Source organism: Betta splendens, chromosome 9 (genome assembly GCF_900634795.4).
Source record: "Betta splendens chromosome 9, fBetSpl5.4, whole genome shotgun sequence".
NCBI lineage: Eukaryota > Metazoa > Chordata > Actinopteri > Anabantiformes > Osphronemidae > Betta > Betta splendens.
Genome location: NC_040889.2, coordinates 17485396 through 17505427, shown reverse-complemented (window position 1 = coordinate 17505427; position 20032 = coordinate 17485396). Strand labels below are relative to the sequence as shown.

Here is a 20032-nt window from a genome sequence, read left to right as displayed (position 1 = left end):
AAGGGTTTTATATGAGATCCCCATTTTATGAAAGATCAGGATCTGGCGCTCGATCAGCACAAGTTTTCAAGTAAGGAGCGTGACTGGACTGGAGAAAGTTTTTACGCACGCCGATGCGTCACATGCGGAGACGGGCCGCTCTCGGCTGCAGCAGGCGGTGAATTCAGTCCAATAGTGGAACATGGGCCGGACCTGTTACTAGGTGGAGTTTTTCGTGAACATAAATACGCACTTCTTGTTGCTACAACGCCACTGGAACTTCAGCCAGACGCACTCGTTGCCTGTTCACTCACACGGTAAGTCGTTTTGCTTCAACCTAAACATGTATCTGTAATCGCAGCTCCTTAATGCGCTGAGATTTGGTGCGTGAACGCTTTAGTCTCATCTCTAATGCAGTGAAGGTATCGATGCAACCTATGAGGGTGTGGCTCAGAAAGCGGAGAAATCTCAGAATTTGCGCATTTGACGCAAATAAAAAGTTGTTTAACTGCACAGGGAAGTTGTTAACAATGTGTCAAAAGTTATATTAAGGCACCTGAGAGGAGACTGGATTCATAACCTGATCTCGACAAACTGCGTCTGGATCCGTTTTGAGTGTGGGTGTGGCCAGGCAAGTTTTTTGCAAAAGGCAAAGAGATGCCATCTCCTGGAATGAATGGAAAGAAAACAGATGATGTGGCTAAGTCTAACAATACATTTAAAGGGGAAAAATTACTTCAGAATCAATTTGAAAACTGCCTACAATAATATTTTTTTTGTGTCACTAGATCCTCATTTCTTTTCTTGCTGACCTCTCCCGTCCTCTCCTCCACAGACGATCAGCTGCCCCGTCATGGCCCTTTTCCAATCGTTCTTCGAGCAGGCGGTCTATCTGGGCATGCCCGATGACTCAGTACGTGACTCTGTGGGTCTGCTCCAGTTGCTAGGGCCAACCACACTGTTTTTTCCTTTTTTTCTCTTCCTGTGGTATGCTTTGGTGGAAAAAATGATCAGGCTGAGTTTAGAGAGCGACACAGAAGTTTAGCGGCTAAGGATGAACATGTGGGAAGCTAGTGAAGGCAGGGGGAATATTGCAGCCGAGCTAAACTATAAGGTGGGGTCTGCTTCTGATCTGCTATGTGAAGAGAAACGTGGCCTTAAAGGGCCGTGTGCGATGAGATCCTGTAGATGACTAGGTCTTGTGGGTTTGTGACTAATACAGGATTGGCACCCCTCCCTTTTTATAAGCTCTGCAAACAGACCAAAATGCTACTTCTCCTTTCCCTGGTTTCTTAATTCAAAGTAAAAAGAAAGAAAAAAACTTCCCCAGGTTTATCTAAAATTACTTCATTTAAACTTGGAGTTGTACAAGAGGCTGCCTAGCCAGTGCTGACAAAGGGAATAAAGCCTGTTGCATATGTTGCTGGAGGACGGACAGATGATGTGAACATTTGAAAAACGTCTTTAAAAAGCACCTTTGCACTCTCCTCATCCACACCATGTATCATCCTCTTTGTCTTGTGCCTCAGGCCCTGCCGAAAGAGGGAACAGTAACTGCATCGGTCGGCTTCAATGCAAATGCAGATGTGGCTGCTCTGGATAAAGCCATCAAAGCAAAAGGTGAAGTTCGAATGCACACAGGCATTAGTGCCTGAACAAAATAATACAATTTGTTTCTGCAGGTGTGGATGAAAACACCATTATTGAAGTTTTGGTCAAAAGGAGCAATGAGCAGAGACAGAAGATCAAAGAGGTTTATCAGCAAACGATTAAAAAGGTAATATCAACTGCACACACAGAAAGATGATGGTCCACATCACATAGGTCTACACACTATCAATATCTGGGAGCGTGTGCAGCTATTATTTTATTAGTTTAATAGTTTTTTAAAACCCCGTAGTCCCTGGAAGCTGACCTGAAACACGCTCTGAGTGGAGATTTGGAGGACGTGGTGCTGGCTCTGCTGAAAACCCCGGCCCACTACGATGCCCAGCAGCTGAAGTTGGCCATGAAGGTACATAGCAAACAATAATCGCTTTAAATCAGTTATAATAATAATTAAGGGAACAACTGCACTAGAGCCCACAAACCAAGCACAAAGAATGTTTTGTCCTCACTGTCATTTGTTATGTTTACTGCATAGTGATGTCTGTTCCATGCAGTCATACATTGTTTTCTTAATAAAGAATGAAAAAGGTGTGCTTTGTTTAATCAGACTGGTAAAGAAATAGCTTTTGTATGAACTCTCTTAGGGTTTGGGAACAGATGAAGATGCCCTCATAGAGATCTTGGCCCCCAAAACAAACAGGGAGATTGTGGCAATAAAGAAGGCCTACAAGGAAGGTGTGTGCCAGCAGTGACATTACAGTCTTCTGGAATGTGGGAGTAGGTTTCAACATTTACTTATTGTGATTTGTTTTTATTATTATTTTCCCTCTCAAGACTACAAGAAGGAGCTAGAGGAAGACATAAAGTCTGAGACCAGTGGAGACTTCAGGGCTGCCCTTCTTGCAATCTGCAAGGTCTGTGTGTGGTGTCCAAACTCACTTTCATATTACTGACAGGGTTCAAATGAACAAAAGTTGCACAGCAATACATTCTGTACATATGTTTATCGAAGCAATGTTGTCACACCACACACTTTCATAACTTTTAAAGGCTTTTTATACAAGCGCCAAATAACTTCTGGCCCATTGAAAGTACAGGCCAGCTTCTTACAATGACACTTGGCCCAGTGTGTTTTGGTTTCAACACAGTGAAGTGGCTGTCTCCGTTTATGACAGGCCAACCGGACCGAAGGAGTGAGCGAGCAGCTGGTTGACAGCGATGCCAGGAGTCTGTACCAGGCCGGGGAGGCGAGGAAGGGCACCGACTGCGCTGTCTTCATCGAGATCCTCACCATCAGGAGTGCTGCTCACCTGCGCAGAGGTTTGCTGACTGATTATCTATTCACTTCTGACTTTGAGCAGTTTGGTTTTGGATTTAACAGTCTCCCACAACTTCCTTTTCCGCAGTATTCGATACGTACTCAAAGTACAGCAAAGTGGATGTGGCCAAAGCTGTCGACCTGGAACTGAAGGGAGATATTGAAAAATGTCTGACTGCATTAGGTAAAGGCACAATTCTCTATTTTAACTCTATTACCAGAATTTATATCCAGTGGTCGGTGCTCATTTCAACATGAACCGTTTTTAAATGATGACAGTGAAGTGTGCTGGAAACAGGCCTGCGTTCTTCGCTGAGAAGCTCCACTTGTCCATGAAGGTACAGTATGTTGTGGCATCTGCTCACAGAACATAATGTACTGCTCACAGCATAATGTACCTGCTCCCTTAAGGCTCCACTGACTTCACATGATCTGCTTCATTAGGGATCAGGGACCCGCAAACACATCCTGACACGCATCATGGTGAGCCGCTCTGAAATTGACTTGAAACTGATCAAGCAAGAGTACAAGAAGAAAACTGGCAAAACACTCTACAAGGATATTTTGGTGAGAAAATATCCAGTAAATTATAATGAATCAACTTTAATCAGTTTCTATTTAAGATAAGAGACACCATGGGAAACACTGTACTATAAATTGACTCTGCGTTTCTTTTAGGATGACACCAAGGGCGACTACGAGAAGATTCTGCTTGCTCTCTGTGGGGGTGATAACTAATAGCCAACATACGGCAAGATGTGGAAAATCCACTATAATCTCTTGAGGCGTATTTGTGCACCATGCAGACTCTCCTATAATCATCCTTCTTCTACTGGGCTCTTAGTTAAGCAAAGATTAGGATGGACCTGGCTCATCTTAGTGTGTGGCAAATGTTTTCATCCCATCATTTTTAGTCCCCAAAAAGATATTGATTCAATAGATATACAATAAGTGATAGATTCTTATCTGTTGCTTATAAGCAAGCTGAACAACATGCAAACATGCACCACATACATGCCAAAAAATCCATGTGCTAATTGTATTCAAAGCAGGCGAATGCTTAAAGAAACTTGACCATGTAATAAAGAGTTTGTATTTAAGATTGGTTGTGTTATTTTGTGTCTATGTTTTTTGCTTCACCTCAGACGTTGGTTACATATTTAGAAATCATCGCCTGTCATTGTTTAGCAACAATATTATTTATTATTTATATTATGAAGAACTATAAATCAATCGCTTTTCACATTTCACTATATAATATGGAAATTTTATAAATAAACACAATTAAAACTTCGACGAATACTATGACGCCGCATGGGTGGGTTGCCACTTTCTTTATCCATCCCCCATCCTTCCCCCATCCTTTACTAAAGTCAATCTGTGTCCCTCACTGGACGGGGTTCGCCAGTAAATCGCAGGGTTTGTCAGTGTAAAAAAAATCACAGGGACAGGGTGTATATGATGGCATGGACGTTACTGAGAACTGGAAACAAACCTTTAACCCTGAAAAGTACAGTTATAGCGATCAGCCGAAGGGGGATGGCCGTCAAACGACCTGGCAACCTCATAGCTCCTAGACCTCAACTACAAACACCCCGAGCACCATATCCGGTAAGCTAACGCTAGCCAGCTGTCTATCTCAGACTGTGTTAACGTTTATGTAATAACAGCCACGCGAAAGCATTTTTGGCCTCATCACAATAAAACAAAATAATAACGATACGCTGTAAAAACATGTTTAAAGCCGACACTTTGGTACATGACGGCACCGCTACATTACCGGGCTACAGTAGCTCGCTAACGGTGACGAGTCAGTCAGACCACAACTTACTTAGGTGTGTGTTGCCTGACAGCAGCGGTCAAACGCCACGTTTGTTCGACGCTAATGAAATAACGCAGGCGAACGTGAGCACCGTCGATCAGCGCTGTCTGCCGTATGTAATCACTGTCTTTTGACTTTAAGGCGTCAGCCAGGTTCACGTTACTAATACGGAATCTGTGCAGAAAAGCAAAAAACAGGGCAATAAAGACACGTATTGGCTGCTTGCAGGACCCAGTAATGGAGTAACGGCTTAACGGCATATGTGTCACAGCTCGTTGTAATTTATATATGTGATAACGACCAATAAAGGCTTTCTTCGTTCTCCTTCTTCTTCTTCTCAGTGATGATAATGACCTGACCAATGGACCCCTGCAGTGCCTGCTCAGTGAGGGAGACACTTTTCGGGCTGGATCATGAATGACAAACTGGTCTTCCTTGGCCTGCTCTACTTTGTTCAGGGCATCCCCTATGGTCTCCAGTCTTCTCTGCTTCCTGTCTACCTACGTGGAGCTGGTCACTCTCTCACCCGCATTGGCTTCACCAAGATACTGTACTTCCCCTGGGTGCTCAAGGTGCTCTGGGCCCCTTTGGTGGATCGGCTGAGCACCAAGCGTCGCTGGTTGGTGGCCACAGTGTCTGGCCTGGCTCTGACATGCCTCACCAGCGCTGCCCTGGCCCCAGAGGCGCATATCTGGGGCGTGGCCGGATCCCTGTTAGCCATGAACACCTTGGCCTCTGTCCAGGATATTGCTGTGGATGGCGCTGCAGTGGGGCTGCTGAAAGGTCGAGGGGAGCTGGGTCTGGGCAACACGGCCCAAGTCGTAGGCTATAAAGCCGGGTCTGTGTTTGCTGGCGGCGGGCTGCTCGCTGTCATCGATGTGGCTGGCTGGAGCTGGATGTTTATGCTGTTGACGTTTGTGTATGCTGGTGTGGCCCTTTTTGTGTGGGGAGCCCCTGTGCTGGACGATGAGTCTGTGAGGGGCCAGCAGGCAGATGGCGGCAGGAAGGGAGGGCAAGGAGCCGATGCAGTGAGGCCGTGGAGGCTGTGGAGGAAGCTGCTGGCAGTGCCCGGCACACCTTGGACCGTCCTGTATGTGCTGACATACAAACTGGGTGAGTGAATAATGCACAATAATTTATGTTGTGTTAATTATACTGATGCCTTTAAGTTTTATGTATAAGTACTGTACATAAACACTTTCTTTTGTTGAAAACATTGCTGGATGATTTTTTTACAAATGATGGTAATCTCTTGTTTTTCTTGCTTAAATTATTATCCTGCATAAATGTACAGTATGTAAAAAATATTTTTTATAGAAACTAATAAGAATCAGCAGTTTTTGGATGGATAATAGATCATTCAAACTATTCTAGTGATTAGCAGTTTATTGAGTTGACAGTTGCAGATTGAAATATTTTCATGGATGGAGTTCAAGTTCCATACACATTTAGTTGAAGAACTGTGGAGAAGGAGACAGCTAAGATAAAAAGAAAAACTGATTCTTTTAACTAGAAATGTGTATGAGTATCTCATTTTTAGGTTTAAAAACTAGACAGATTAAAAGAAAGTTCTGTATCTTGGAATCATCCGTTTTTTCCGTGGTTTTGTTGCCGTCTTCATGACAGTTCAGACCGTCGCCTCTAGATGTCTCTGTTGTTGTGTCAATGGCATCTGAACTCAGGAAGGAGCTCCAAGACATCAGGGAACAAATTAACAGGTTCTAATGCTGAAACTGCTTGAATGAAGTAATAGTTTAAAGTAGTACTATAGTGCCACAGGTATAAACCTGACATTAAAGCATATGCATATTAAGTTCATGCAGAGAGTTTGGTATGTAAAACACTTTGTTTCAATAAGAAACAAAATTTAAAGGTAGTTTTGGATCAGCCATGCTTGTGTGTGGGAGAGAGAGTTGATATGACCAGGGTTTGGTGTTTGGTAGCAGAAGGGGATTATATAAGGATTAAAGCGTCTTTGTGTCTGTGGCGTTCAGAAACCGAAGTGGAAGACGACGCATCATACTGATGTGTGCTCATGTATATGTGGGTGGTGGGAACATAATTGTCTCCTCGCATTTGCATAGTCTTTACTTGTGTATGCAGATGAATGTGTATGCCTTTGTTTTTAACTGTGTGCTGATGCGCGTGTATTTTTTATTCCGAGTGCTAAGGGTAATCGGATGAGCCCCAGCAGACGACACCGCTAGACAAAATATGGAGGGTGGCTGGACCCTCTAATCTGTCCATGGACCCCCCCCCCCCCACTCTCAGAGGAACACTCTCCCTGTTATACAAACACATATTATCAGCTGATGAACATTAAGTACTTTTAGCACTTTCACTGCCTTGTTAACATTTCCTGTGGGTCTAGTCAAAATATTTCCCACCTGCGTGGCAGAAAAAGGTTGTATAATGTTTTCGATCAGGCCTGGATGTGTCAGCGTAATTGCCTATGTGAGACATTGTTTTTGTTCAAGAGGTGTGTGGGTCTGTTTGTGTGATCTGCCTGTCTGAACCCCTCCCCGCATAACACACACTAACACACAGGCACACACATATTCAATTACAGGCCCCTCTCCCCCATCTATCCCTAATGAACCCTGAGTTTGCGCTTGGTCCAACTCTGTGGCCAATCACTGGGGGCCTCGTGTCTGAACTGTGACCCCTGTGCTATCTGAGGCCACAGGCAGGATGGGAGAACTGTCTGGGCAAACTTTGGGGGCTGGATAGGAGGACGTGAGTGAGAGGGGAGCCGGTCCCCAGAATGAAGGTCAGAGTAAGAAACAAACAAGAGGCCATGCAAGCAGCAAATGATCTCAAGTATATAAGTGACAGTTTCGACACCAAACACATAAACAGTTGCTTTTGTGGGCAATTTAGGGAATATTATAACATTATGCAATTTTATCATTGTTGTTATTCTCGGATTATTCTAGTGGGAAGAAGAGAGGAGGGAACTCTGGGCAGGGGGTGGGGGGGGGGGGCACTTTCCAGAGGGATGAAGGACTGCAGGGAGGGAAGCTGAAGAAGGGGATGAATTAATGAACAACCACCACATGGTGCCCTGAGAGAGCGAAATGGTAACAAACATATTTATCCATGAGACGTGGGCAGATTAATCTCTGTGAGATTTGCTTAAGCATGCATAGTCACCCAGGGAATGGTGGTGTTGTCTGGAGGATGACTGCCGTCCTCTGATATTTCCTGCTCTGCCAGGTCTTTTGTCTGAGCTGCAGCTTGGACATCACAGTCTAACCCCCACTGTCCTTGTTGGGCTCTCACCCTCGTCTTATCCCACATTTATCCCTCTCTGAACCCTCTGTTTATTACGCCCCAACCCCCTTGTAGCCCACATACATGCACACACGCTCACCCCATCCAATAACGACTGTAGATAATCGTCAGACCGGTCGAGGTGACGCTTAGTTTTATCAAAATTAGGACAGTTTTTCCTAAATATTCAACTGCATTGCTTCTGTCATCTTCACTTCTGGTATTGACAGAGATGCTGAAACTCCCTCAGTAGGACTATGTAGGTGTGATTTGATCAGAATTAATTGACAGTGTTGTATCACATACCATAACAACTCTTATCAGTTTTATTCGTATGTTACTAAACAGCTATTAATCGCAAAGCAGTAGCTGTTTTATTAGATATTGCGGATCTTTAGATGTAGAAGCGGGACTGACAAAGCACTTTAAACTGCACCAATCATAAATGTTGTGTGTGTGCTTTTCTGTTTCCTCTTCATTAACCTCCTCCCGTATGACTTCACCTTGTTGTATCACATTCATTTCCTGCACAACATCAGTTTTCTGCTGCTTTTTATTTATTGTCGCTCCTTTTTTACTGCTGTTTATCATGGCCACATTTTCCCTATATTTTCCCCGCTTGGTTTCTTTTTTCTCCCCTTCACTTTCCTGTGCTTGTCTCCTTCCTCTGATTGTTTAATCTTTGTGGACGTCTAATGGATTCCCTTGTGAAATGGACAATTGTTGCTTTGAGAATATTTATAGTAAGGAATAATCAGGCTGGTTTGATTGTCTGCACACCCTCCCCTCTCCAACCCATGTCTTTAAAGAAATAATTAGTTTAAGGCAGGACTATGAAAGATGAACCATGTGTAGAGAAGCAAGGCATTTTTTTATACATTTTATTTTCAACTAAATCCTATGAATTAATGAGACAGGAGTAATATCTATAATGTGACTTTAGTGCTTTGTCTCATTGAAATTTCATTTATCATTATATGTGTAAATAGAACATTTTTGTCAGGTAAATGAGCTCTAAGTAATTTGTTATGTTGATTTTATTACTATTTAATTGAAGTCACTTCAGTTTATGATAAGTATGCGTAAAGTGGCACCAGTAATACGTGAGTGAGAATTCATTTTCCTGGGCTACGGCTCTGCTGGGTTATCACACCACGTTACAGTGGTGACACCCTCGTTCTGCTCTTGCACTGCCTATCACTCGGAGCTTCTCCGTTTTCTCTTATTATTTTTTCAGCTCGTTTCATCTGTCTTTTTTTCTTCTTTCTCTATTTTTGTTTGTCTCCTGGCTGACTGAGTGAGTGAGTCGTTGGTTGTGTTGCGTCGTCTTTGACAGCAGTCTGGGAGCCAAGCTGTCACTCATGCAGCTCCTTGGTCCCACTGTCTTTCTGAAGTCAGTCTCCATTAATATAATAATAGCGTGTAGTCGGCTCCACTGAATATTTTACTGTAATGTTCAGCAGAACATTACCTCCACACTCAGTGCCACACAGAGAAAGTCTAACTGTCTGACAGAAACTTTTTATTTTTGACTGAAAGGTCTTTGTGAGGTCTGTTTCATCTGTGGAAGTTTCTGTGTTTTTGTTGTGTTTTCCTTTTTGTGCTTTAGGAAAAGTGCTAGGCCCCCGTTTGATAAAGTGACTGAGGGTATTCTTTTTCTTGTCAGGCATTTATTATTGACACTTTCCAGGAATAGGCCTAGGTACGCCGCTTATCCGTGTGCTGTATTTGATTCTGCCGTCATCATCTCAGGAAAACCATGTTATTCAGTCTCGCAGGCTAAACAGTTCGGTGCAACATTGTCTTCGCATTTTGACAGTGATTGCAATAGGCATTTGTATGCAGAAAGTGTTTCACATATTTACTGTAGGTGGAAAAAATAGTAGTGCTTAGTCAGACACAAACCGTTCACAATAATACATTGTGTATTAATGGTATATTTTACCCTGTAGCAGCTAATTTGCCATCATCATTGCGGACAGATAATTCTTTCTAAAACTGTATTGCTTCTCTTTTCCTGTCTCATCTTCATTCCAACTCTCTAAACAGGTGAGCAGGGAGCAGTGACCATGTTTCCCCTTTTCCTGTTGGATCATCACATGACCGCCAGGGAGCTTGGGTTCTGGAATGGCGTTATCGCTATGGGCTTCTCCATCTGCGGGTCGTCCCTGGGAGGCCTGCTGCTCGCACAGTTTAGGTATCAGTCATTTCAATCACATCATTTTAGATATCAATGGCATTACAGTGAATGGAATAATGTGTTTGCCAGTGTATCCCATGGAGTTGTTCAGTTGATCAGTTTTCCAGTATCATTAAGACGTTTGAGCTTTCTGCGGCTGGAGCCCACCTGCCTCTAGAACATGAAGCTTAAACAAGTCAGTAACACGACTCATAAATTTGTACTGTAATAGAACATTGTATCAACCAAGTAGAAATCAGAAAACGACACCAATGCTCTTTGAAGTGCATCCAGCAGTGGGATAGCAGTGTGAGAAGTCTGATATAGTCCACTTCACTTTAATACATTGTACTGCTGCATATACCGTCACACCAATCAATCTTAATTATCTTCTTCCTCCATCGTCTTCATGTAAACTGACTCCTACTTTTGTGCAGCTTCCTTCCTCGCTGCTCTGCTTTGTGTGTGTGCGCTTCTCTGTCTGACTATGTGTGTACAGTAATTTAAGTAAACATAGCCTTGTTTGAGAGCTCAGGGACCCCCCGTGTCTGCTGTGTGGTGTGAGAACAGCAGGGGCAACAAATCCATCATACACACTTATGCACAGTCACACACTCTCAGCGACGCACCCCTCAGGGTTTGATCGCAGAGAAGTTGAATTTAATTCTCCGTTTTAAAGACAGTGGTATGAAAATGTTAGCTACTTGATTGTTATATACAGTGGCTGTAATAGAGTAAATAAGTAAAATTTTATTGTGTTCATCAGGACTTTCAATAATTCATCATTTTTTTCATCGTCATTTCAACGAAATGTCTATTATAGATTCAATTAACTTGTGAGTTTAGTGCTGTTAAATGTCTTCGCTTAGGTTGATTTTTAATAGAAATAACAATAATACCTGTTATAGAGGAGAATGTGTAAGTCATCATGCATCACAATACTTCTTCCCTCCCTCCCTCCCTCCCTCCCTCCCTCCACATTCAGTATAGGCTTCAGATTAATTGCTCATGCAGATACAGTACCTCGCTTAGTGTAGAGGTACCGCATGTGTGTATTTGTTTACCCTGTCCTTTGAATGTATCAGTCGCTCAGTGCTCCAATGTCAGAGTTTTTGTCTTTGTATTGTGTTTTCACCTGGCTCCTGTTTTCTTTCCTCTTGTAAAGCGATACCAACAAACGCAGAGCGAGTCTCTAAAGGCAACATTTTTGTTGAGGGGAAAGCATGTTTAAAAGATGTCCTTGTCATTTTTTGTCTTTTGATTTCACTTTCTTTTTTTCAAGTGTTAAAGACAACTGTAAGCAACCTTTACAGACAGAAGAAAATATTCCGCACTAAATTAACTGTGTAGAGTGATAAAAGAGACAATGAATGTGGAGGTTCAAAATGTTCTATATGTGCAAGTATACAGTAGGTCAAGTTGTTTGATTTAAATTATTAGCTAAAACTGATATTTTGAGCTGCACGCAACTTTCATGCGCGCGCGCACATGAAACACGCACACACACACACACACACACACACACACACACACACACACACACACACACACACACACACACACACACACACACACACACAGTGAAAGGTCTGTCCACTAGGCTGTGGTCCCACCTCTTAGAGCTCACTTGGAAGGTTTATCCTCCCCACCATCAGAAACGGCTGAGTGGTCAGTGAGTTACCTCCTTTACAACCGCCACTGGCAACTCGAGAACATGGCTATTCTTATCTGGGCCCGACCCGTGTGAGGTGGCAGCCAGGCAGGTTCTTTTTCTCACACACACACACACACACACACACACACACACACACACACACACACACACACACACACACACACACACACACACACACACACACCCCTCAGCATCTCTTGAGAGTGTGTGATATGAAAGACTGTCATTGAGAAGGGAGGTAAAGGAGCAGCAGAGTGAAGAATGTCTTTAGCATGTGAATGATGCAGGATTGGTTTTCCAGTAGAGTGGTAACGAAAGGAAGAGAGGGGTGAGGTAAAAATACAGGGAAGTGTTGGAGGGGGGGGGGGCGCAAATAAGTAAGCGTTGTTCATTTGTGGTTTGTTCTGCATTATTACATCCTATTTATTTGTATCTTGTGGAACTAATGTTTAATTTAGGAATGAGGTTGTTTAATTCTTTAGTCTCAGCGAGTTGAGGTTATTCTGCAATACAGTAGTGTTTCTGTTGGAGTTAGCCTGCAACCTTTTTTGATTTAAAATAAAAGGCCTAAAACACACATTCAAGCTTTACTTGATGGACAATGAATCTTCTGTTAAAGATTTAATTCAAAACAGAAAAATATTTGACAGTTGCAGCTTCTGAAATTTGGAGACATGCTTTGAATGTTACACATTTTTTATACATTGCTTTTGAATTGTAGTTTAACAGAAATATATTAAAAAAAATCAGAGTAATGAAACTGGACTGGAAAAAATGATTGTATCCTCTAATGATTTGATGCAATCAGTAGGATTGAATAATTTCTAACTAAGTCTAAATGAGACCCATGCATGTCCAGAGGACCCATGACCTGCCACTGAGGCAAAGCTCTCTGACACTGAGCAGCATGTCTTGCTTAGGAATGCCTTGATTGTTTTGATATTTCACTGGACTGACTGAACAGATTTGAGACACCATGTGATGCTACAGCCCCAGAGCCTAGCTTAGCATCCTTCATGTTTACCATGTATGCCTAATTTTTGCATCTGCATCTGTAGTCACGAGTATTGATCTGCTTGGAGATGGTCATATGGACTTTAACTTGTTATCATATTTTTGTCCATGAACTTCCTGTGCTCGGCGTAATAAGACAGAAGTAAATCAGATACCCTGCAGATTGTTACAGGCCATTTGTTCCTCACAGCCTTTTTTTACACACAAATAATTACATGCAAAAAACAAACGCACACAGTCCTTTGAGTGGCAGGCATCCTCTGAGTGATTGGCATTGTTAATCCCTGATGTCACACAACACAGTGAGTGTGTGTATTATTGTGTCTGTGTGTGTGTTTGTACATGTGTTTACAGTATGTTGGCAGTGATTAATTATAATACTCATGCTGGGGATCTCCTTAGGTTATTGATTACGTCACAAACTAAACCCACAGGGGGATGATTTTCTGGCACTAACAGGGAATCAATTAGTGTCTGGGGACTTGTTTACTTAAGCAGATGTTGGTGTGTTTGCTCATGTCTGTCTGTCTGTCTGTCTGTCTTTCTGTGTGTTTGCAATTTTATGACATAAAAAGGAATACAGGCTGCATGTACAGTAATGTTGCTGCCCTGGAGTCCCACCACGTGTCCCGCTGCTTGTGAGTAGCGCCGTACCTAAAGTCCTGTGACCGTCCCTCATTGTTTGTCTGCTGGTCTTTCCTCAGCATCGGGGCTCTGATGCGCCGTGTGTTTGTGTTGCGAACCGTCAGCATGGTGTTCCAGAGCTCTCTACTCACTGTGCTGGAACCATCACCTCTCATGAAAGGTAGTATGTCCACAGATAATTCACTAGACCTAACCCAGATTTTACCAGAGGACACAATGATATATCATGCTCTTCATCTGTTGATGTTGGTCTTCGTGATTTGTACATTTACTGTAAATGTTTTAACTGCACCATACGAACATTGTGCTCAATTTAACTTTTACTTCTTTTACTGGTCCCCTACTATGCAATGGGACATTATATGACTTTATGGTGACACTAACATACTTGACTCTAAGTCAAGTATGTGTGGAAGTGCACTTTGTCCCTTTTCATATTCTTATAATTAGTCCGGTCCTTTACCAGAACAGTGCATTCAAATTCTTTGCCTTGTTGATTACTAGGGTCTGTTACTCCGTCTGACTTGGTTTAATGCAGGTCTGCCTGGTGTTACGAGGATGAGAAGGACACTGTGACCTGTCACAGGCACTTCTGCAAAGAGGCGTGGGGGTCACGTCTCATTTGCAGACTAATCAACACACCCTCAGAGGGTTTTCTGCGATGTCAACGTTTTTTTTGCATGAAAACACTTGATTGAGACATCTTCGTCTAATATTCTTAAGCCTAAGAAAAGCATAATTAGGGGATCTTTATTATTAAGTAAAGGGAATCTTTATTATTAAATTAAATATGCGAACAAACTGATTTGTGAAAAGTGTCAAAAGCAGTTTTAATTGTGAGCAAGATGTCAGGGAAGGACATTTCAGACACCATATTTCCCCAATAAGCAGTTTGTTCGGTGTTAGTACAGTGCTGAAGTACACAATGTAGAGAATATTAATTGACAGGTACTGTCTCCCCCAAGAGAGCCATTGTTGTTAATGTCTGAATGACACTGGCAGTTGCAAGCATTTGGAATTCAGATCTGCACCATTCATCTGTCTTGGAGTTGTCTGTTCCTCCATCAACCCTCTCAGACTGAGAGTTGAAGCCCCTCACTCCTTCACTTTAAACCCAGAACAAAGATTTAGGGAAATTGCAACCGTAAAAAAAAGGAAAGAACAAAAAACATTCAGTTTCAGATTTTTCAATATTACATGATAACCCTCCGCTTCCCACTCTGCCAGTGTGATCAGTTAGTGGATCCATGTAACTTCATCTGTCTTCTGTCGCTGACTGAAGAGTCTTATTCGGCAAAAACTCTGGCGGCTGCAGTGAATAATTCAGTGTTAGTGGGAGCAGATAGGCTCTGTGGTTCCTCTGTGTTTCCCCACTTACACCGCTCTGCCACTTCTCCTCAGAGGATACACTACATGTGTTTTGGGGACGAGGGGGAAGGGGGAGGTCTGATGGTGGTGGGAAAGAATAGAGGAGAGTCGCTTCAACATGTTATTGTTACTCGCTGCTTTGTCTTCCTCATTTTAATGCTACACAGAATAGTGAAGCAGCGCGGGCAACGGCTTCAGTTTTATTTTCCAGAGGACTCATCTAGCTCATATCTGCTTCCTCAGGTATGGCCGTGCTCAGCATGAGTGCTCAACACTTCCTGGGCGGCCTCATCACCACGCTCACCTTCACCACCATGATGCATTGCACTCAGAGAGCCGAGGAAGGCATTCAGGTAAAGTAAAGTTGCCTTACGTAGCTCCTACTGTACCTGCCAACAGCTTGGCTGTAGTTATGTAATAAATGTTCCCCTCACCTTTCTTGTCTTTTCTTGTCCCTTGTGACTGATCGAAGTAATTGTTCTATTTCGTGATGTCAGGTCATTGTCGTTGTCAGTGTGGGAAATCCTCCGCATAGAGTAAAACACCTGTCCTCTCCCCCCACTTCTCATCAGCTGTTTGCACCTGAAACGTCTGAAAGTCCAGGCAGAGTTTTATAGTCATCACCTTTTCTGTCACAGGCTAATATCGTCCTTGCTGCCACCTCACTCTGTCACTCTCTAGTCCTTTAAATGATCTCATTTCGACACTGACTTTTTCCTCTCCTCTCCCGTTTTCTCCTCTTTGACATAGCTCCTTTTGTCCCTGTCGTAACTGGGCCATTGTTGCCTGGAGGTGATCGTTGTTCACACAGCTATTCAGACATCACTCAGTCAATCTCTGAAGGTGACAAATTATCATTTAAATTGCCGACGCCCTTAAAGTGCAGACGAAGGAGGAAGAAAAGTCACTGGCATAGATACACAACGTTGGTCTGGTTACAAATAAAATAAATAACAGGAGAGAACCAGGCACGACGTGTGATGATGATCAAGGAATCAAGGTTAATTTGATGGGTTCTCCTGACAGATATACTGTGTGCTTTCTGGTGTGTCGCTGAGCGTGGTGGGCAGAGAGCATTAGCCTTGTGTGTGTATATGTGCGCGTTATTGAAGGTTGTGCTATCCAGTGACAGAAAGCTGATAGTGTGAGTGCCTGTTAACGATCCCCAGGAGAGAGAAATCAAATCTGTTAAACAAGTTGCTCAGAATAAAGGGAGTCCACTTAGTTGTGCTCACATGTGCTCTCAGAACTCTGTGCTTCAGCCTACAGGCCAGCTCACATGCTCTAACCCAACACCGGTTCCTCAGCCTCAGTTTAGCATGAAATTAATTGAAAGATAGTAAATTAGAAACTAAAAGTAATGTCAAAAAAACAAACGATACTCGCTTAGCAGTGACACAAAACATAGGAAATAGAAAAATACTGTATATGCCATATAAGAATCTTGACATAATTTATTTGTATTTGTTATAACAAAGCAAAGGATCCGGACAGTGGCCTAGGTGTCACTAGAGTCCTACTGTTGCTGTTAGCGTTACCTGCTGACTGTGGCTCAGGCAGAGACATGAGGTAATCGCTGTCCTTCTCTCCAACGTCTTTAAAGCCTTGCGGCTGGGAGCAGATACTGTGTTTTCATTTGGCCTCTGTCCCTCATTTCACGCCGTGATCTCACGCTTTCCACTTCAGGCTTCTATGTTTTCTTCTCTGTGGTTTTCTCTGTTTGAATAAATAAATCACGCATTTTCCTTGTTTTATTTGTGGCTAATTGTTTTGTCTGAATTGAGAAGAATCTGCTGCTGGAGGATGCAATGAAGTGTCATTATATTATTATATGCGTTCCCATTTTTACTCACACTACCCACACTACTTTTGTAATATCCTACACTTCCCTCGTCTTTTATCCCATCACTTTCCTTTGTTTTCTTTTCATTCAACCTCCTTGCATCTGCTCTCTCTTTAGGCGACCCACTACAGTTTTCTTGCCACTCTGGAGGTGCTGGGGAAGCTGACGTTCGGCGCCCTGGCCGGAGGCTTGGTGGATTGGTTTGGTTTTCAAGTAGCCTTCCTCTTGTTCCTCACCCTCTCTGCGGGGACAGCCCTGCACGTATGGACGGCTACGTTCACTGGTGCTCTCAGGGAACACCAGCTCAAGGAACAGCCAAAGTGAGACTGGGATCCGGGTGACAGGTCCTGACATGGGGCCGTTGCAGGTGCTGTAGAAGTAGGCACACACCTCAATAGTCCTTGAATGTCATTAAAGATAGCTCATGACTTCACAGTCTTAAATAAATTCTCCTTGTTGTTCTGCCATTCTTAGGAAAAGTCAGCCATGTGTTTAAGTCAGTCAGTTCACTGGCTGAACAGCCTTATGTTTAATTTCATTTTATGCATTTGAGAATCTATAATAATTTATAGCCTTGAGAAAAAACATGCACATGTTGTAAGCAAGTATGAGCCTGTTCAGTATTGCTATATTGACGGGACTGGTAAATCCAGTCTGCTGCACAGAGTTGATAGAGCTAATGTAGCGAGCAGTGACAGGCACTGTACTGTAGCTGTTCCGCATCAAGAGTTGAGAAACGTAATCATAGCTGTTTTTTTACCATCTCAGCCCTTTCACTGTTTTAATAAACCAGCAATAAGAGCTTTACCCAAAAGCAAATTTGCTACTTCATGATGGTTGTTCTAGGGAATTCTGCTGTCAACACGTTAATACATTAGCCATTCACCTGAGTTAGTTTACAGTTGATTCTGATTGATGACAGTTGATGAGCACTGTACAGTACGATACACACAGTAGCTGCACACATTGAGTCATAATAGATAAGACCTTATTTTATTGCTTTCAAAGATGTCCTGGGAAAATTAGATACTTAAAAATATTCATAAACAGCTGTCAATCATTACAGTCAAAAGGCTTGATTCTGCGTCTTGAAAACCAAGGGTGACGCAGGTCAGACAATATGCAAACAATCTGTGGTGTCAAGCATCAGTCTGATGTGATATAAGGTAGTTTAAAGTCATGACTTTTTAGGATTACGATATTTGTGTATTTAATATTTTGTACATTTCCTATTTTTCCTCTAAACAGCAAAATATAAGTAAGGTGGAAAATAATCCAAACAAATTAATAGTTTGTTTGGAATAAATAATAAGCCCCTGGAAAATAAAGAGCTACTAATATATACGTCCCTGTAGAATTAAATAGGCTGACTGTTACAGTTGCTTGCACACTGCATGGTGCCACCTTGTCTTCATTTCCATCATAGAATCAGCTTAACTGGATAAATCTTAAAAGACCAAAACCACATGGCAACTGCACTTCCCGGTGATGTATCATGTTTGTGTTTGTGTTACAATGTCAAATGCACAACAATATGTACAATGAAACATACTTCAATGCCAATGGTACTGTAGACTACTGAAGAAAATAAACCGCCTAAGAAGGCTTCAAATATAAACGACAGCGGCATAGAATGTTTTTGTTCAACTGTGCCCTTTAAGATTAAAACAAAGGTGTATGTATTAGATGAAATTAAGCCTCAAAGCGATAATTATGCTGGTAGATAAGCACATAGGTATATATACTGTATATATACACACTTACAGTATGTACGTCAAGCTGTTTCTGTCTTTTAGTCACTTATAGTTCTTTGAAGAGATTGAGTGTTCTGAGTATGTTAGTTTGTCCTTTTGTCCTTTTGTTAGGTGTCCTTTTTTCAATAAACTGTATGTCTGTAAGAAATACACTTAAATTAAAAAAAACAACTCAACTGAAGTTTTCCCTGGGCCAAGGAAACTTTGCTGTTAAATGATTTTTCTTTAAAGTTACAATTGAAATACTCGCACTCCTCTTCCCTGTATGCACATCTCAGTTTAAACAGTTTGACTAAACCCTCCCCCAAAACAGAGAAATGTGTTACCTACAACAACATTATTTGCAAGCTCCATTTTAAAAACCTGTGCAGGCAAGAGATGGAGGAAAAGTGCAGAAGTGGTCTGGATCCAATGGTGCTGATGAGAGTGAGACCCCCTACTGAGGTTGCCAGATTGGCAGGAGCCCCCCGCGGAGCGAGTGTGTGTCTCGTGGCTACCCTCCCAGCCTGGTACCATTGTAGTGATAGATTGGTGGTTTTGATGCTGCGTCGCCTCAATTCACCATTGATAACTTTGTGAAATAATAACACTAATGGAACCTTTTCCCCAGTTTTGCTGGTTGAATATATCACACGTGCACTGTTAATATAACCAGATCAGGCTGATTACTTTCCTTTATAAACAGTGGTTCTTGTGTTTGTCCATTTGTGAATTCCTGAACTGTTGTCACCAGACTCGGATTCCCCATATGGAATGATAAGGCTGGCTAATCTTTTATATCCACAGCTATTAAGTTTCATTTATCAACAATCAGGCTGGGACACAAGTCTGGTCACATCATCAACTTTATACCAGTATCGCGCAGGTGATCCAGCAAAAGGATAGGGCTGCTCATTCAGCCCGTGCCAACGCTGCTCCACTAATCACAGCGTGGCAAGAAACATCACAATGACACCCAGACAATAAGACACACACAAATAATAAGGCACATTTTCTGAACTCGTAGAAGTGGACAGAGAGTTCACTGACAGTTGCACGTCTCGCCCGGTAGAGTTACCTCTGGGGAGAGAAGGAGGAAGAAGAGGAGAGAGGATGGGACAAGAGGCCGAGATTGAAACGCGTTTTAATCTCGGCAAACAAAGGTATTGTATCACTTTTTTTTCCTCCTTTGTCTCGGAGCGCCCCGAGGCGGAGTGAGGTGTTGGTTTTTGTGCCGCTTTTGTCCAGTGGCCGGTAAAATGGCCTTCTGGGAAACCTGAGCGGGCAGGCGGAGGAGCCATCAGCAGCATCGAGTGTCACAGAATTTCCTCCACTGGTGTTTACTTTTTGTTTATTGGCAGAATGAGAGACATGGACACCTCTTTCGCTATCCAGCGCTCATCTCCTCTCCTTCCCACAGCTTTGTCCCTGCTCTTTGTTTTCCCCCACGGTTTTCTCAGCTAACTTAATCATTCGCTCACATGAAGCCTCCAGAACCTATGGCAGATCTTATTTTCAGAAGTCTAGTATACAAGCCAGAAGCAGATGATGACTGCAAATTTGCTTTTACTGTAG

At 42.7% G+C, this 20032-nt stretch overlaps 2 protein-coding genes across 3 annotated transcripts; both read left to right on the top strand.

The window, feature by feature from the left end:
* The first annotated feature begins 145 nt into the window (after positions 1-145).
* anxa1a (annexin A1a) lies at positions 146-4005 on the top strand. Its single transcript, XM_029163786.3, has 12 exons — positions 146-296; positions 815-892; positions 1509-1599; positions 1662-1756; positions 1880-1993; positions 2232-2322; positions 2422-2501; positions 2763-2907; positions 2994-3089; positions 3185-3243; positions 3350-3472; positions 3584-4005. Exons 2-12 carry the CDS (start codon positions 833-835, stop codon positions 3641-3643), a joined length of 1014 nt encoding a protein of 337 aa, XP_029019619.1. The 5' UTR covers positions 146-296; positions 815-832; the 3' UTR covers positions 3644-4005.
* Positions 4006-4349: 344 nt separating this feature from the next.
* On the top strand, positions 4350-18342 carry mfsd3 (major facilitator superfamily domain containing 3). 2 transcript variants are annotated; one of them, XM_029163174.3, is made up of 6 exons: positions 4350-4516; positions 5069-5840; positions 10050-10197; positions 13573-13673; positions 15125-15234; positions 16842-18342. In XM_029163174.3, exons 2-6 carry the CDS (start codon positions 5141-5143, stop codon positions 17046-17048), a joined length of 1266 nt encoding a protein of 421 aa, XP_029019007.1. In that variant the 5' UTR covers positions 4350-4516; positions 5069-5140; the 3' UTR covers positions 17049-18342. The 2 variants fall into 2 exon arrangements, with proteins under 2 accessions (XP_029019007.1, XP_029019008.1); XM_029163175.3 differs by lacking the exon at positions 4350-4516 and adding an exon at positions 4540-4839.
* The last annotated feature ends 1690 nt before the right edge of the window (positions 18343-20032 follow it).

Excerpts from the sequence above, each read along its gene's own strand:
- mfsd3 (XM_029163174.3), top strand. The coding sequence starts at position 5,141 with ATGAATGACAAACTGGTCTTCCTTGGCCTGCTCTACTTTGTTCAGGGC. Across the intron at positions 5,841-10,049 it reads TGTGCTGACATACAAACTGG|GTGAGCAGGGAGCAGTGACC; the intron begins GTGAGTGAATAA and ends CTCTCTAAACAG. Across the intron at positions 13,674-15,124 it reads ACCATCACCTCTCATGAAAG|GTATGGCCGTGCTCAGCATG; the intron begins GTAGTATGTCCA and ends CTGCTTCCTCAG.
- anxa1a (XM_029163786.3), top strand. The coding sequence starts at position 833 with ATGGCCCTTTTCCAATCGTTCTTCGAGCAGGCGGTCTATCTGGGCATG. Across the intron at positions 2,323-2,421 it reads AAAGAAGGCCTACAAGGAAG|ACTACAAGAAGGAGCTAGAG; the intron begins GTGTGTGCCAGC and ends TTCCCTCTCAAG. Across the intron at positions 2,502-2,762 it reads CCCTTCTTGCAATCTGCAAG|GCCAACCGGACCGAAGGAGT; the intron begins GTCTGTGTGTGG and ends CGTTTATGACAG.